A 16,634-nucleotide genomic window follows, 5' to 3' on the forward strand; every position below is an offset into this window, starting at 1 on the left:
GTGGGCACCGCGGCTGTGCGGCTTCTGGCTGCGGCTCTTCGTGAACACGGCCAACACGGTGAGCGGGAGAGGGCACAAGATGTCTGCCGGGTTGAGCCAGGTGGTGTGGGACACCATGGGCATAGAGGAACTGGGATCGCTCAGCCCCTCAGATTGGGACTCACATATGGAGGCTCTTATTGCTTTGGGGTTTGACTGGAGCAGGTGCAGCTGCAGCCGCTCGTGTGGGTGTCTCCTTCCCTTTGTGGGAGCTGCTGGTGTCGGCTCCTGTAGATGTAGAGGCTGGGTTTGGGTCTGCTCTGCTCTGCATCTCTCTTCGGGGTCGTACACAGCCTTGTTTTGGTGCATACCTGTCTCAGGAGCGACCTTGTGAGGGGTTTTGTGCTTGGGTGTAGTGACTGGAACGGCTTTCAGTTCTTTGCTTTATGGCTGTGTCTGGTGTGCGACACTGGGCTTGTTTCCTTTCCTGTCATCCCATTTGGATGGAGACATAACTAAATGACCTTTAAGGTCCCTTCCAATCTATGCCATTCCATGATGGCATGGGCTCCTGTGCTTCACAACCCCAGGCAACGCTACGGGCTTGGGACAGAGTGACTGGAAAGCTGTGTGGAGGTAAAGGACCTGGGGGGGTTGGTCGATGCAAGGCTGAACGTGAGCCAGCAGCGTGCCCAGGTGGTGAAGAAGGCCAATGGCATCCTGGTTGGTATCAGAAATAGTGCATCCAGCACGAGCAGGGAGGTGATTATCCCCCATGTTCAGCCCTGGTGAGGCAGCATCTTCAGTACTGTGTTCAGTTTTGGGCCCCTTGCTTCAAGAAAGATATCGAGGCCACAGAGTGTGTTCAGAGAAAGGCAACGAAGCTGGTGAAGGGTCTGGAGCCCAAGTCTTATGGGGAATGGCTGAGGAAAACAAGATTGTTCAGTCTGGAGAAGAGGAGGCTCAGGGGAGACCTGACTGTTCACTACAACTACCTGAAGGGAAATGGTAGTGAAGAGGCTTAAGCCTCTTCTCACAGGTAACAGCAATAGAAGGACAGAGAGTGGCCTCAGGTTGTGCCAGGGGTTGGTTCAGGTTGGATATTAGGTTCAGGTTGGATATTAGGTAATGTCTTATCAGAAAGAGTGGTGAGATGTTGGCAAGGGCTGCCCAGGGAGGTGGAGGAGTCGCTGTCCTTGAGAAACATTCAAGATAAGGGTAGATGTGACACCGAGGGACATGTTCTAGAGCAGTCACAGGCATGAGCTGATGATTGTAGTGGAGATTCTTATTGGTCTTTCCAGCCTTTATGATTTTATGATCCCCAGTCTCACTCTGGATTTTACTGTTGCACTGCATGTAGGTTAGGAGCAATGCCTTATCAGATAGAAATCAGTTCTTACACAATGTGTGAAGCAACATATCGCTTCACGTATGTAGGAGTGGGAGCCTTGCTTCAGAGTCACACTGGGAGCTGGAGCCGCACTCCCTTCACCTGTTTTGGAAGCTGATTCTTGGGCTGTTACAGCAATCTGGAACAAGGCTGATCTCCCTGGGACTGCTGGTATTGCTACACTGGGAACCGTGGTGTCCAGAGACTGCTTTCAGCTGCCTGTTACCCACAGTTCTCATGCTTTTCCAAGTTGACTCAGTTTACTGCAGGAAAGATGTTAACAGAGAGATAAATGAAATGATAGTAAGCTTCTGCCCTATCCAGTGTTTGCATAACTCTGAGCGCTGGTGGGAGCTATGTAGATGCCTCTTAACAGCGCTGCAGCCTGCAACTGCAGGCTTTCTGGAGCTGAGTCAGGGAAGAAATAATGAATGTTCCTGCAGGATAGGCAGGAAAATACAGTCTTTATGATTCTATAAATGTGCATGGGGTGGGGAAAGCATTTCAGGTCAGTGTTGTGGCCTGAAATACAAGTGCGTGCTCTGCAGGGTGCTCGGAAACAGCAGCAATTGTGAGTGCATTTAGCGTTCCTTCCCTGAGGAAGATGCTCAGGTCAAAGCTATTGCAAATCAATGTTTCTGCTTATCTTCTTCTAGGCTTTTGGACAGATCTTGTTGCTGCCGCTCTTACTAAGGTAAGAGGGGAGTTTTATCTCCTCCAAGATTGTTTTTAAAGGTGCTTCTATTCCATCCCTATTAAAAGTTACCTGAAATGACCTTTTTAAAGAGGGAAGTCTCATAATTTGAGTGACAAGTGAGCTGTTAGGCAGAAGATTGTTTCTTAAAATCTATGAGAGAGCTTGGATTTTATTGTTTTACTCCAGGCCCTGAACCTGTGCTGATCCAATCCCCGTTACATTTGATTGCAAACAGACTGTGTTGAGGCAGGTCATGGATCAAGTCTGAAGAGTTGCCTGTTCTAGCAGGCTTAGTGCTCGAATGTATGGCTTCCTCTCCTCTCCCTCTCCTCTCCCTCTCCTCTCCCTCTCCTCTCCCTCTCCTCTCCCTCTCCTCTCCCTCTCCTCTCCCTCTCCTCTCCCTCTCCTCTCCCTCTCCTCTCCCTCTCCTCTCCCTCTCCTCTCCCTCTCCTCTCCCTCTCCTCTCCCTCTCCTCTCCCTCTCCTCTCCCTCTCCTCTCCCTCTCCTCGGTCTGTGCGTGATGTATCTAATTAGAGTGAATGGGAAAACTTTCACCAGATCTTTCCCAGCTTGGATTTATGGAGGCTGGCTGGCTTTATGTCAGAAGGTGGGAGGCTCAGTTAAGCAAGCAGGATAGATTTGGTGCTGCCTTCAGCGAGGCTTTAGAAAGGTGTGAAATATTATTTTGTAACAGTTGCAAGTCCCTGCTGTGGGAGCAGACTGCTACAACGAAATGTTCTTGGGTAAAATTCACTTGGAACAGCATGGAAATATTAGTCATGGAGAAGCTTGCATCTTCTAGCACTCTCTCTCTCTTGCAGGCTGAACAACTTCACCCTCATGCGTTCTCTTGACATTCATGAAGATCCCACGTTTATCCCGGAGGTTGCTGCAGAGGTTACAGAAGACAGGTCTGAGACTAAAAGCACTTCGGATATCATCAAGCAGTTGATAGATACGAGGTGAGTGTGGGTTGCTTAAAGAGTGGAGTGAAAGAATGCACATGTTGGAGCCTGATACAAAGAGGGAAACAGTCACTGTGAGTAATGTGGATTAAAATCTCTTTCCGTGACCACGGGACCTGACAAAACAAGTAGTGCTGTCAGGTCTCTCCTTTCATAATTTATAAATCACAAGTAGTTAACATGCAGCCTTAACTAGCTCGCTGGCTTCAGGCACACTGCATTGCTCTGGTTACACTATTAGAGTATATACACTTAGTGGCTGGCTACTTGATGCATATGCCTCTTAAGTGAATTTACAGGTGTGCAGTTTCTTAACTCGCAATGTATCAAAGAGGAGAGAAGAAATATAAGGTATAAAGCAAACAGTTCACAAGAAATCAGGTTTTGCTACTTAGGTTGCATGGAGAATGGCCTGTTTAGCTTCTTATTTGCAGCCTGTGCTTGATTAAATCCCACCAAATTAGGGATGAAATGTTACTGGGACATCTCATTTCTATCCAGAGTCTGGTGTTGAGGTAAGGGCAGCTGGATTGCTACAAATGCTTTTCCCATCTGGTTTTGTTCTTAGCTGTGCATCTGTCTAATGGTTAATGAAGATGTCTGTGCGCTTTACCAGTGTCTCAGGGAGTAGGTTCTTTGTTCACATCTGAGTTTTTAGCAAGACAAAGCTTGCTTCCTGCTTGAGTTCTTAAGTTAGAGCAAGGAAAATCATTCAGCTCCTTCAGTGTAGAGGGAGGGATATGTTTCCTGCAGGTGCTGGTCAAGGTGAATGCAGTTTTCTGATTCTTATGTCCTCAGCTCTGTCAAAAGTATATTGACCACTACAGGGCAGGATACTTGAATCTAGCCTCTTCCCTGCATAGCACATGATGAGAGCCATACACTGTCCTGCTCCAGAGTATGGCTTCTGAGTTGGGTGATGATATGGGATATGGGGACATTACAGGAGTAGTCATTGTAGCCAGCTGTTTTAATCGCTCACTGTTCATCCTACTGTGATGAGAAATGGTGTGTTTGTCGAGTACTCGAGCTACTGACTTAGTTTTTAAGCAGTCTGATGTGAAGTCCTGTGTGCTACGTTGCACCTCTTCCCCATCCCACACCAGGCACTGGATGTGCTGCTGCCTGTGTTGCCAATGGACAGAGTCAGCACCAAGGTCAGGGATACCAACTTAAAGGAGTGTGTTTATCTTTAGTTATGTTTCAAGCTATAACAAGTGAAGTGATAGACAGCAAGAATAAAGCAGAACGTGGTAATGCACCTTACCATTACTACGTAAGATTGGCTACGGTGATGAAGAACTGTAGTGATTAAGAAAGATACATCTTCAGTTGCCTTAATACTTTACCATCATCCAGATCCACAGTTGCTGGGAAGCTCTGGTTGCAGTGAGGATTTGGAGAGCCTTTCCCAGCAAATGGGAGGTCTTACACAGTGCGTCCACTTGTAGATGAGGCCTCCAACCTCCCTGCAAGAGGGTCCAGCTTTTATATTGCTGAATAAACACATTTACATGACAGTAGTTAGGTGGAAGCATCTGGTTTCATTCTCCCTTTTTGGCTTCCACCTTAAGGCTGACCAGGGCTCAAGGAGAAACCAAGGAAGCTTGTGTACTAGTGGGCCTTGACACTATGCTTCTGAACAAAGAAAGGTTAATGCATTCTCATGATGCTTTATCTAAGTTACATCTCTTGCTAATGAGACATTTTGTTCAAGATGCGTGTGTTGCTAATGATCATTCAGAGTTGCCCTTTCAATCCTTTTTTCGCAGGCCTGATTCTGCCAGCCATGGGTTTAGCTTCAAAGGGATCAGAGACTACCTGGACTGCTACCGGTGAGTGAAATTATAGCTGGGAAGCAACTTGTCTCTCATGTTCCCCAGCTGTGGGCTGCTGCTGTTCCCCAAGCTCTCAGGCATCTCCTTGTTAGGATTGTCCTTGAGGTACCATTGTTTAGCATCATCCTTTGCAGTCCTTTCCCTCAGATAGAATAACAAAGGAAAGCCAACTGGGGAGCTGGCATAACTCTTAAAAAGCCTGCAAGGTTATTTAAATACTGTTTGTCTTGACTTTCTGTATTTGGGAGAGTTTTCTACATACCTTGATTGCCCAAATGAGTGAGGAGTTGAGAAAGGTTGATATGGATGAAGCAAGTTGCACATACTGTAGACCTCTGAAGAGCCCCTTAATTCCCAAGCTGCTTATGTTCTTGAGAACACTGTGACTGCTTTTACACAGTCAACGCACCCAGCTCAGAAGGAGCTGGAAGCACATCCCTGTCTCCCAAGTTCTATAACCTGTTGGCTGCTGCTGAGTAACTCGTGGCTGCCTTTGGAATGTGTGCCAGATCTGGAGCACACAGATAAATCCTGCCATGTTCCTGGCACGTGTTCCACAGGGGTCACTCCTTGCAGTGAGCTGTGACCTTGGAGCAAAAGGGTGGCACTGCAATCTGGTGTTATAGATCCAGGCTTTTGCGTCAGTCAGAGGCAGATCTGGCCTCTTCTCTTAGCTCGCAGTACTGGCAGTTTCATTGCCTTTGACCTTCTAAAGCTTGAGGGCAATCTATAAAGGCCTTCCTGCCCTGTTTTTCCTAGTGTTTTAGGAATATCTGAGTAAGTCTCCTGTCTCCTGCCCCTACTCTGAAGGTTGGGAGAGTGCTGTGTAGGCAAGTACTCCTTTGTCAAATGGAAGTGGTCACCATACACATATTGTCACATATTTATTGATTGTAACTGTGACAGCTGCCTTCTTGCTACATGATAGACAAACCCATGGATATGGTGCGTGGGGTCTTAAAATGAGGTCCCAACTTTTGTCTTGTAGGAGTGGGAAGCTGACACCATCTCAAGTAGCAAAGAACATCATTGCCGTGCTGGAGGACTGCGACAAATCCACGCCTCCACTCAGAGCGATAGTGCAATGGGACCAAGAGCAAATAATGCTGGTAATGTCTGTTTGGAAAGGAGCCTCTGCCACCACGAGAGCAGCAGAAAGGACAGAGGTTCTTCTGATCTATTACACAGAAAAATATGTACATTTTTACTTATTTCTTCTGTAGAGGATTACAGAAAGTTTACTTCCTTTCCTGAAAAACTTATATAGTTTGTCTTGTCTATACCTGACAAAGCTGTTAGTGGTATCTATTATTAAACCTGTAATGACTTGTAGTTCAACTCTGCCATAAACATTTTCTTCCTCCGTGTAGATGGCTGAGGCCTCCACTGCTCGCTACAGGAATAAATGTACCCTATCTTGCCTGGATGGCATCCCAGTGTGCCTGAAAGAAGAGTTCAAAGTGGTGAGTTTCCTTGTCTAGCTGTCAGCTCATACTGTAAGACATCAAACAGGAGAACTCATTGCAACAAGTTTTGAAGGCCATCTCCTCAGCCGAAACCTATATCTGTAATATAGGAGGTAGATGAGCATAATGAACAGGATTAGCAAGTTTTGCCAAGTGAAGATAGATCTTGAGTACGACAGACGCTTTCCTTATCTTGTACGAATCTCTGTATTCCATGAGGAGTAGAGGGCGGTGGTAGGAAGCAGTCCTTCTTCTGATGAAATGAGTGTGCATAAGAGCATCTGTAGCAGTGGGTGTAGCTGCCTGGGCTTCTCTGGCACTGACTCTAGCATAGCCTCCATCTCTCGTTGCCATGAAGAACATACTTATATCAGAAATATGAAAGTTACACTGAAAGTCCCCACCCATGGTGGGCTTTGCCTGTGAGCTGGCAACTACTAAATATTCCTGGCAGTGCCATTAAGCTGTCATGGACTCTGGAGAGACTTCACACTTAATAGTAAGGGGGGAGTACTTAGCACCCCCTGAAACTGAGTCCATCTGGTGTTTTGGCATCCATGTAATCTCAGTGCCTTGCTTCCAAGCACTGCAGGTTTAAACACTGCAGCTCCTTCCACAAACTGTGGAAAATAGAGCTCCTGTATGCTGTGGGGCCAGGGCTGACTGTTTTGCAGCCTCTGAGCATAGCAATTACTTTGTTGTAGAGAGATGGACTTTTCTGTCCATCTATTTTTCTCTGCTCCTCTATATTGTAGTATTAAAGGGACTCATTTGCACATGAAAATGACCCAACAGCGAAGAGTTAAGGATCTATTATAACAGGAAACAACACAGGGCAAGATGAAGAGCAAGGCTTCCTGATCCTGACTTAAATCAGTGGGTCCTGATGTCTGGGATTGGTTGTGGAGCTGAAATGTGCACGTGGGGTACACGCAAGTGCCTGCCCACCTTTCTGGGATTTGATGATGAATAATGAGGTGTTTTCTTGCCAAGGTACCCTACTATCACCGAGTAGGAACAGTGTACCTTGGGACAGAGCCTGAAAAAGAAGATGCTACTGTGGCCAAGAAGCTGCGAGAGGCTGGAGCTGTGATTATTGGGGTCTCAAACATGCATGAACTAGGGACTGGAACAACTGGATGCAACCCTAATAGGTAAAAAGGTCCCCTCTTTCTCTCTCCTCTAGGCTCTAGGAAGACCTAAAAGTCTGTCTAGAACTGACAGGGTACAGAAGGGTAGGTCTGCAGATCCATGCTTTATGAATGTGCAGCTGGATGAAAGTGGGGCTCTCCCACAGCTACAACAAAGTGCACGAGCATTTTCTCCCTGTGTGTGGTCTGCTGCCCCAGCTGGATACCCTGCCACTGGGCAGGTCCCTTTGGTGCCTTGGGATGTGGTCAGACTGAAGAGTTTGGAATTAAGGGCAGAGCTGGGAACACCAACTTGCTTGTGGTTCTGTAAGAACTGGTGGTCAACGACTGCTCCATCTTCTGGCATTGCATAATGCACTGTGGTATGCAGTAATGGCACAGTGTAGTCACAACCAGAAGAGGCAGAGCAGCATCCTTTCTATTGCTTTGAGTCTCTTCCTTTTGGATAGGTTGTTCATGATATTAAGCAATTGCACTATGAGCCAGAATTATTCTTCTGTCTCATTTTGTAGGGACATAGTACTACCTGGGGTGGACTGGTGTCTCTTTACTAATAGATCTGAATCTCTGAGCTACGTTTCTGGATCTTTTTCTGCCCTGTAGTACACTCAGTGCTTCTTAGGAGAAGATTCACCACTGTTTGTCTGCCTCAGGTACCACAAGATCCCTAGGAATCCCTACAAGCCCAACCATTTCACAGGTGGGAGCTCCAGTGGGTCGGCAGCAGCTGTAGCAGCAGGTAGGTGTTTCTAAACAGCCTGAGGGCGGTGGGAGGCAAGTCCTCAGCTTCAGGTGTTTAGATTTCACTGAGGGGTTGGAAGCTGGAGGGAAGTTCTAGATAAACAGAGAGCTGTTTGTGCTGTTGTGGTACAGGTGGTGGTAGTAGAGTGGAAGGGGCATAACATTGTCTCTCTGATCACAGGCCAATGCTTGTTTTTGTAGGTCTCTGCCCAGTGGCCATTGGCACAGATGGAGGCGGCTCTGTGAGGATTCCTTCTTCGTTCTGTGGTGTGGTGGGGCTGAAAGGTAGTGCCCTTTAATCTTAGTGGGTGTGTATGCCTTCTTTACTGTATCAGGATCCCACAGACAAGACAGGCCCAATCTTTTAATTCTTGCTACGTAAAATTCAACCAGAGAAACTCTGGAGCAGAACATTCTGAGAGTCATGTAGGTTCGACTAGCTAAGTGACAGTAGTCTCAGCACTGAGCATGGAACAGGCATTGAGGAAAAACTAACTTCTGTATGTGTATCAAATGCTAAGCAAAACTTGCACGCTGCTTTTCTTTCTGTCCTCTCATCCTTCTTCTGTCTTCCTCTCCTGGGAGATGTTCACAATGTAGTTGGGTATCCATAGTGAGCTAGTGCAAAGCAGCTCCATCTATGATGGATCCCCATTATCCCTGTTATATGGAGAGGTTGCTGCTCCGATTTGTGCCTTGTGAATTAGACATGGTAATAGGCTTGTATCAAACAGGTATGTTGCCATTTCCCCCTTATCTCAGACGTACAAGAAGTACCATCTTTCACGTGTGGCCAGCTCAGTTATCATTCATCTGAGGAAGGTAACAATGATGACTAAAGTGTGACTGGTCAGAAAACAGATAAGAACATTTACAGAAGACATTTGGTGCTAGGCATGAAGTCTCATTGGTGAAGAGGTTGAGATCTTGCAGAGCGTAGCATCTCTTCCCGTTGACAATTCTGCCTCTGCAAAAGAGGGTATTGAAAGATTGGAGCTCTACAACAGCAGGCCTAAAAGTGGCTGGATTGGGTGCGTTACCTGCTGCCTCAGCTGGGTAGAACAAGGCTGTTGAGTTCAGGTCTTACCAGTGTGTGCTCATGTGTAGCTAACAGCCCATTTCTTTTTCCCAAGGTACATTTGGGCGGATCAGTGGTCATGGCAGCCTCCCGCTCTCTTATTCCACAGTCAGCGTAGGTAAGAGAACTTGTGCTCCCTTTCAGGGACCTCCCTGTATGTTGCCACTGGGGAGGCAATCTGGGCCTACAAAAGAAGGATCCTATTTACTCCTTGCCATGTTTTCATAACCTCTGTCTCTTTTTACAGGTCCTATCTGTACCTCAGTGGCAGATGCAGCCATTGTTTACAGTGTTCTTGCTGAGCCAGATCCGCTCTATCCATATGGTAGGTGAACCCACTCCCTCCCTGAAGCCAAGCGCTCTGCTTTCCTATGGGCATCTCGATAAACAGAGAAACTCTTTCTTGTTCCTCGCAGGACTAAAGCAGCCCAAAGCAACCCTGTCAGATATGTGTGCTCCTGACCTGAAAGGCTTGAAACTGGGAGTGGATTGGACATTTTTTAAGGTGCCTGTTCTAATCTCTTTCTTCCTGATGCTTTGCAGAATGAAGTTTTGTAGGAATTCTGTGTTCTCTTTCCTTTCATCCTTATATTTAGTCCTATAATTTGAGGGAAATATAGGGTGAAAACACCCACTGGGATGACATTTTCCTACGGCAACCTTTTGAGTAGAATCATATTGAAGGTAGGAGGAAAGGTAACGACTCTACATTTCATGGCAGTATGCTTCCTCATGGCATTGTTTATATTGGAAGTGATGCTTCTGAATTGATTCCAAAAAGGGAATCAGTTTAAAAACAAATGAGGAGAATTACCATATCTATTTGGTGACGGTGGTGTAGATACTGAATAGTATTTCATCATCCCCACGTAGAAACTGGTCATACAAGCTAATACTGCTTGGCAATCACAATAAAGCTCCACAAACATGCCCAAGATTTCATCCCTTTGAGGAGAATAAGGTTGTTTTTGGCTTTGCCCCAGTGTGGAGAAATATTCTCTCTTCTGGAAGAGGAGACCGTTCCTTTTCCATAAGGGAATGCCCTGCAAGTTGTTTTCTTGGAGCAGACGGCCTAAGGCAGTTCAGGGGAGCTGTATCCCTGCCCTTAGAGACTCACCAAGAAGAGGAGAGTTGTTACCAAAGTCTGCTCAGTTCTTTCCTCTTGTTCCCTAGGCATGTGATGCAGAAATCCTGTCCGTCTGTGAGAAAGGTAAAGAGCAAAAGTTTCCAAGTCTCTTAATTTGCCTAAAGTCGTGGTGTCACTTGGTGTTTCCTCTCGTGGATGCATTAATGAGTTCTGGCCTGCTGTCCTTAAAGGCACATGCTTAACGAAGTCTGACTGGGCAGACAGCAGAAGCTTTGTACTGGGGTAGCCCTCCTGACTGCTGAGGGTTAAAAAGCTCAGCAGCTGCAGGCTTGTCAGGTTACAATGGAAGAATACAGTTCAGTGTGCTAAGCCGCTGTCTGTGGAAAGACAGATCTGCGCTCAGTAATAGTTACTCTGCAAGCTTTAAGGGTAAAAGACTTCTCGGGGAGGGACATGTTTCACAAGGTTATATTCAGTGGGGAAGACGGCTGGGATTTTCTGATGTATTTAGTCTTCTCATATTTCCTCGATATCGGCAAAGTGCTGCCTTTGGGGTGGCTTTGTGAGATTTTAGACTGAGCAAAACTGAACATGGTGAGCTGGGGGAGAGACTACAGAGCCTGGCATAATAGATGGTTTCTTGTGCATTGGAGCTGAGATAGCTCACAGTACTCAGGCTTTGTTCACCCGAGTTCTCTTCAGCCTCCTTATTTCCAGCTCTTATCTTAAAACTCGTGCTTCCACACGCATTGAGTTTTCTTTGGAGAGACGTGCCACAAACATGGGTATTTGTGAAGATGCTGGAGTCAAAGAAAGAAGGGAGTTCTTTTTAAGCTGCAGAAGATTCACTTCTTAGTTAAGTCCTATTGTCTGACCTTGTTAAAGTGCATCAGGATTTGGCGAGCCTGTGTTGTTGACCTGATCTCTGAGTATGCACAGGGTTCCTCTATCATTATAGTTCAGAAGAGGCTTCAAATGGGTTTCTACTGATGCTCAATAACTGCTTCGTGCTGATCGAATGCCAATCATCTCAAGTTCTCAGCAAAGCATTATCATACCACCTTTACTGTCTGGGTTAACTGAAAGCTAAAGGAAGAAGGTGAAGTTGCCTAAAACGTTGCTGGTAATTTAGGAACCTATTTACAAGCCTCTACCTCTGTTGTGCTGAAGCACTGAGGCCTAATTAGGCCTAAGATTTTTACCTATGTGAAGGGGTGTCAGCAGTCTGTGTGCATGTTATGCACTAAAGATCCTGCCTTGTAATGGCAAATGGGGTCTCTGACTTCACAAGGGGAAACGGTTTCTCAGCTCTTCAGTGAAGGGAGAATACTCACAGATGCTGTCTGTGTGTGTTACCTGTTCTGCACTCAGCTGTGGAATACCTGCAGAGTTTGGGAGCCAGCGTGGTGGAAGTATCTCTTCCAGAGATGGAGGAAGTGAAAATAGCCCACACGATCTGCATCCTCAGTGAGATGAGGGACTTCCTGCAGCCTGACTTCAACAAACACTTCCAGGAAATGGTAAGTAGTAGCAGTTTGGATCAATGGCAGCAGTTGTCATATGGCTGATGCAGAGCAAGTGTTTTGTGCTGTTGAGAGATGTGGGGTTCTCCTGCTTTCTCCATGAAAAACCACCTGCTGGATGACTTCTGGTATTAGAGAATAGACCTGGAAGAGAACACTCAGTTTTGTGCTATTGTTGACTGAACACACCTGAGCCCCTTCAAATTGTTATGCACAAGGTGAGACTTCCAGTCAGCGTGGAAGGCTATTAAAGCATCCAGAGGTCTGAACTACAGCTCCTAGGGAGACACTCAGGCTCGATGTCAGGCTGATGAAGGTGGGAAGGGTGAGGAGAAAAAGTCAGGAAGCTGCTGTCTTACTTCGTGCTTACCTAAGGCTAGAAGATCTGATTAACAAGCCTGGTGCAAAGGAGAACTGTGACTATTTTCTCTTTCAGAATTTGGAGACTCGGGCTAGCCTGGCTTTGGGTTCCCAGTTCACAGCTCTGGATTATATTACGGTGAGAACATACTGTGATGAAGGCTGAATGGGAGGCAGTGAAATTGCAGAAGTGGGATAGACGTTTCTATGAAGCTCCCTGTACGCATGAGAAGATAGCACTCAGCTGTGGGGGAGAAAAGGGAATGATTTTGCAGTAAAGGTGGGCAAAATGGTGGGGCACCACAGAGAACGTGTCACCTGGGCTGATGTACTGCATGTTGATTTCAAACCACAGCAATAGCGTTCTCTTTTACAAAGATGTGGGCTCATGTGGCCTTTGGAGAAGAGCCTTGTGGACCAATACAGCCTATTCAGACAGTAACCTCTCTGCTTGCAGGCAAATCGACAGAGAACTCGCAGCATGAGGTTTTTGCGAGAGATCTTCACCACTGTGAACTGCATACTTACACCAGGTATTGGCAGTCTTGGCCAAAGAGCTGCTCCCCATTGAGAACAGTCACTTCGTTAGCTCTTCCTCTCCAGTTTAAAGAGTGTAACTTTTGTGCAAGGACTTTGCTGTGCCTTGCAGCTCTGAAAGAAAATGGGGCCTGGTTAGAACGACTGCTGTGTATTTGTATACTTGCTGTATCTAAGGCAGTCACTAAACTCCCTTTTGGTTTTTGGAACAGAAGGTGCGGAGTCAGCAGTTATATAGGAAAGACTAGACATCTACCTACATGCATAGCAATAGAAAACTGCTCAATTCAGAAATCCCAGTGGCTTGATTGTGTTCTGGGGGGAAGGAGTTTGCATTACTAATTTAGATGAAATGTGGCATTAAGGATCTGAACTGTTACTTGGAGACTGCCCCCAGGCTGACCCTTTATTCCTTAAGCACCAGATTAGGTTGCCCAGAAAAGCTGTAGAACTTCCATCCTTGATGCTGACACTCCTTGAGCTGGAGGGTTGGACAAAATGACTTCTAGAATTCCCTTCCAATCTCGACCAATCTGATTCCTCCACAGCTATTGCTTCCACTGCTCCGAGAATCCATGAATCTGACCTTCTGACTGGAAGCAGCAATATTTCATTCATAATGAGGTCTATGAGGTAAGAAGAGTTACTGTTAAACAAGAAATATGGGAACAGCTGTAGACGAGGTGAACAAACTCAAGGAGTTCAGACTGTAGAGTAGGGAAGATCAATCCCAGCTGCTTCTCCCCCAGAACAGGCTGACTTTGCTCCTGCCCCAAGGCAGGAATACTGATGACAGCTTTTCTCCCAGGTTCATGCAGCTTGGTAACTTCACTGGGATTCCAGGCCTAGTCGTTCCTATTGGTTATTCTACTGCTGGGCTTCCAATTGGCTTCCAGGTAAGCAGCACACAAAATCCCCAGCCCTGAACCACATACTATTCAGGAATTTTTAACTCCTGGGTGAGGAGATTTGCCTCAAAGAGTAACTGACTTCTGAATGCCAGGTGGACTCTTCAGGCATCTGGAGATAGGTTTCTCCTTGTCCACTGGTATCGGTACTCATCATTTGTCACTGTTCTTTCTTTTCCTGATGTCTGAGTTTGGTAATTTAAGTTATTTCTTGCCCTTTTCCCTCTTAAAATAGGCCTAATGTAATTGGAAGTACCATGCATTCTAATTAAGACTGAGCTCCCTTTTTCCCAGATAAAGCTGTGCCCTGTTTGCTGGGGTGAAAGGGAGAAGCACTGTGTCTTCTTGGTGATACTGGGCAATAATTTTAGCCATGTGTTTCCAATCACTATGTGAAGATGCTACTTTTTTTCCTGTCTCCCCCTTCTTGCAGGTCATGGCAAAGTGGTGGGACGAAGCTGTTCTTCTGAGGGTTGGCCTGAAACTAGAGCAGTTCCGTCGCCAGACCAAAAAGCCGACCATTCATTATGACATCCTCGCGTGATGGAGTGATCAAGATGGGGAATGAGTTTTCTTTTTCCCCCTAGTCTGACCTGGACATATACTACAGTGGACTTGTTTTTAATGTTTAACTGAATGAGGTTTAGCAGTGGGACCCTGGGAGAGTAACAGTGTTCAAAGCAGGCGTTGTTGAGCAGACATCAGTTCTGCTCCCTGTTTATTCTTGGGTGGTCCAGCTCATACCGAGGAGATCAACTGTACTACTTTGTTCCTCACTGTGTTTCTGTCAGCAGGGGAACCTGCAAGTATCTCCTGCAACCTTTTTCCATGTCAGGGTACCATGTAAAGATGGGAGACAACTGCGGCTACAGGGCTGTGTGTGTTGAAAGCCACAATCTCTAAACCTTAAACCTTCTCACCAAACTCCTCCTGCTACTGGATTAAACAAAGGTACTGTTTTGGAAGAGAGAGGGGCAGTTTCCTTTAAATAACACATCCAGCTCCTGTGGATTAAGGAAGATCCCAACACGTCTGCAGTTAGGAAGAGTGTGTTAAGCCCTTTAGTTAAGATAGACCCTCACAGGCAAAACAGAAAGCACTTAGGTATGGAAATATCACTGTTTTTCTTCCTTGTGTTGTGAACAGTGTAAAGTCAGTCTGACTTGTGCAGAGAATGAGTGTATGCACTGCATGAACAGTCTAACCCACCTACAACCTTACATGCAAGGGGAGGAAAACTCAGAGCATGACCATTCATCAACTCGGTGACCTGAAGCCTTTGTTTGGGGGTTCTGGTGCTCTGTTGCACTGTTGGCAAACATTTGCATTCCCTGAGCTTTGAGAGCTTCTTCTCTCCTACCAGTTGCTTAACCATAAGCCTTCTACCACATAGGAGTCCCAGTGCTACCTGGTAATGCCCTAAAATAGCTATTCAAGAGCCAGCTATTTTGAGCAGGTGCAATTTATGTGGTACTAAAAGCAGAAGTGTTACTGAGCTGCCACGAGAGCAGATCCTGGGTGCAGGAAACAAGTTGCATGAAGCCACAGTGCAACACAGAGCCTGCTCTAGATAAGGAGTCAGCTTCCTCTTGTCACAAAGGTACCTCTGGAAGTAATTAAAGTAGAAAAAGATGAGGTTGTGTTACGCTAAGTGTGACATCACAGCAAGAACAGCTGGAGCTCTATTTTATAGGCCCTAATGCCACGCTACTGTTTCAGTGACAGTCCCCATCTTGCACCCTGCTCCCACCACTGTGGCCACATCAAAGATCAGAGAAGACCTAAGAGCATTCCAAACTGAACCTAAATGCTTAGCTTTAGATAGCTTAGGGTTAACGCTTTGGTGCATGTCTCATTTCCCACCTCACCAACTATCAAAGAGAAACTGGGCTTCTGATTTGGCTGTGGGAGAAGCCATCTTAGAGATGGGAACAAAATACTGAATTCCTACTTAGCTTGGAAGGAAAGAAGGAACTGAAAGTAGTCGCAGTTTCTCCCAAACTCAGTTCGGTTGGTTTTGTATTTAATTAATTATACATATCCACTCTTAAATTAGAGGTAGCACTTTACTGACGCCTAAAGGTTCCAGTCAGCATCTGAATGGAAGAATGCTGTATTACCCTCTTTATAAATACCTGAGTCGAAGCATCACGATCAGCTGCTAGCAACATCCACAGTTAATTAATGATGGCTGATATTGTCTCTCATCTTCAAGTCCTTTGTGATACTGCCGTAAGCGTTACTTCGTTAGGTTCTACTACGGTTCAACTGAATGAAGAGCAGATGATTAAAAGAAATATTTCCTCTACTGTTAGTACCTTCTTAAATACTTAAAATAGCTAAAACACTGCTAAAATGCACTGTATGGCAGGAGGGGAGATGCTAAGTCTGACAAGAATAAATTTCTTCAGGAGCGCCTGTGATTGAAGGAAAGGGCTGAATACACTCTCATTTCATGCAATAGCTCAAGATAGTAGAGATGGCAATATGAAACAGCCAACATCTTTCTAGGTTAGGCTTTAAGTGATACGCTACCTTAAGGTTGTTATTTCAAGATTTAGTTTGTTCGCCAGGCGGAGTTGGCAACCTCGAGTTGCTATGAAGAAGAATAGGGGTGAGAGCAAAGAAGGGTTTCCTTAGAAACCATACTCGTATACTGCTAGCCCTGGAAAGGGAACTGAAAGCTTTTGCTGATAGACAGCACTGTACTCTGCTGTTCAGCACAACGCTTCTTCCCCTTCCCCAAACTGGTACAGCAGCAGCGTGCTTCCAGCTCAAATCACCTTCCCTGGTGCTGAGGTGTCCAGATGAACTGCCCACAGCACTGAAAGCCCCACTTTGTTTTCCCCTGCCTCTCCACTCACTTGCGTTTTTAAGACCAGTTCCTAATGAACAGCGATTCCATCCCCAC

General features: G+C 46.0%; 1 protein-coding gene across 1 annotated transcript in view; it reads left to right on the plus strand.

Annotated features, from left to right (window-relative positions):
* LOC107319872 (uncharacterized) overlaps positions 1 to 16,151 on the plus strand; it is a 16,418-nt gene extending 267 nt beyond the window's left edge. Inside the window, exons 2-20 of the mRNA XM_032447411.2 lie at positions 2 to 58; positions 2,029 to 2,066; positions 2,891 to 3,031; positions 4,807 to 4,869; positions 5,861 to 5,981; positions 6,243 to 6,335; positions 7,332 to 7,492; positions 8,143 to 8,228; positions 8,432 to 8,515; positions 9,364 to 9,426; positions 9,556 to 9,633; positions 9,725 to 9,813; positions 10,482 to 10,518; positions 11,767 to 11,915; positions 12,355 to 12,417; positions 12,736 to 12,811; positions 13,364 to 13,448; positions 13,624 to 13,711; positions 14,157 to 16,151. Of these exons, the coding sequence (XP_032303302.2) occupies positions 2 to 58; positions 2,029 to 2,066; positions 2,891 to 3,031; positions 4,807 to 4,869; positions 5,861 to 5,981; positions 6,243 to 6,335; positions 7,332 to 7,492; positions 8,143 to 8,228; positions 8,432 to 8,515; positions 9,364 to 9,426; positions 9,556 to 9,633; positions 9,725 to 9,813; positions 10,482 to 10,518; positions 11,767 to 11,915; positions 12,355 to 12,417; positions 12,736 to 12,811; positions 13,364 to 13,448; positions 13,624 to 13,711; positions 14,157 to 14,267 (1,683 nt within the window). The 3' untranslated portion in view covers positions 14,268 to 16,151. The remainder of the gene's footprint in view (position 1; positions 59 to 2,028; positions 2,067 to 2,890; positions 3,032 to 4,806; positions 4,870 to 5,860; positions 5,982 to 6,242; positions 6,336 to 7,331; positions 7,493 to 8,142; positions 8,229 to 8,431; positions 8,516 to 9,363; positions 9,427 to 9,555; positions 9,634 to 9,724; positions 9,814 to 10,481; positions 10,519 to 11,766; positions 11,916 to 12,354; positions 12,418 to 12,735; positions 12,812 to 13,363; positions 13,449 to 13,623; positions 13,712 to 14,156) is intronic.
* The last annotated feature ends 483 nt before the right edge of the window (positions 16,152 to 16,634 follow it).

This window comes from Coturnix japonica, chromosome 1 (genome assembly GCF_054131305.1).
Source record: "Coturnix japonica strain WE chromosome 1, WE-NBRP24, whole genome shotgun sequence".
Classification (NCBI taxonomy): Eukaryota; Metazoa; Chordata; class Aves; order Galliformes; family Phasianidae; genus Coturnix; species Coturnix japonica.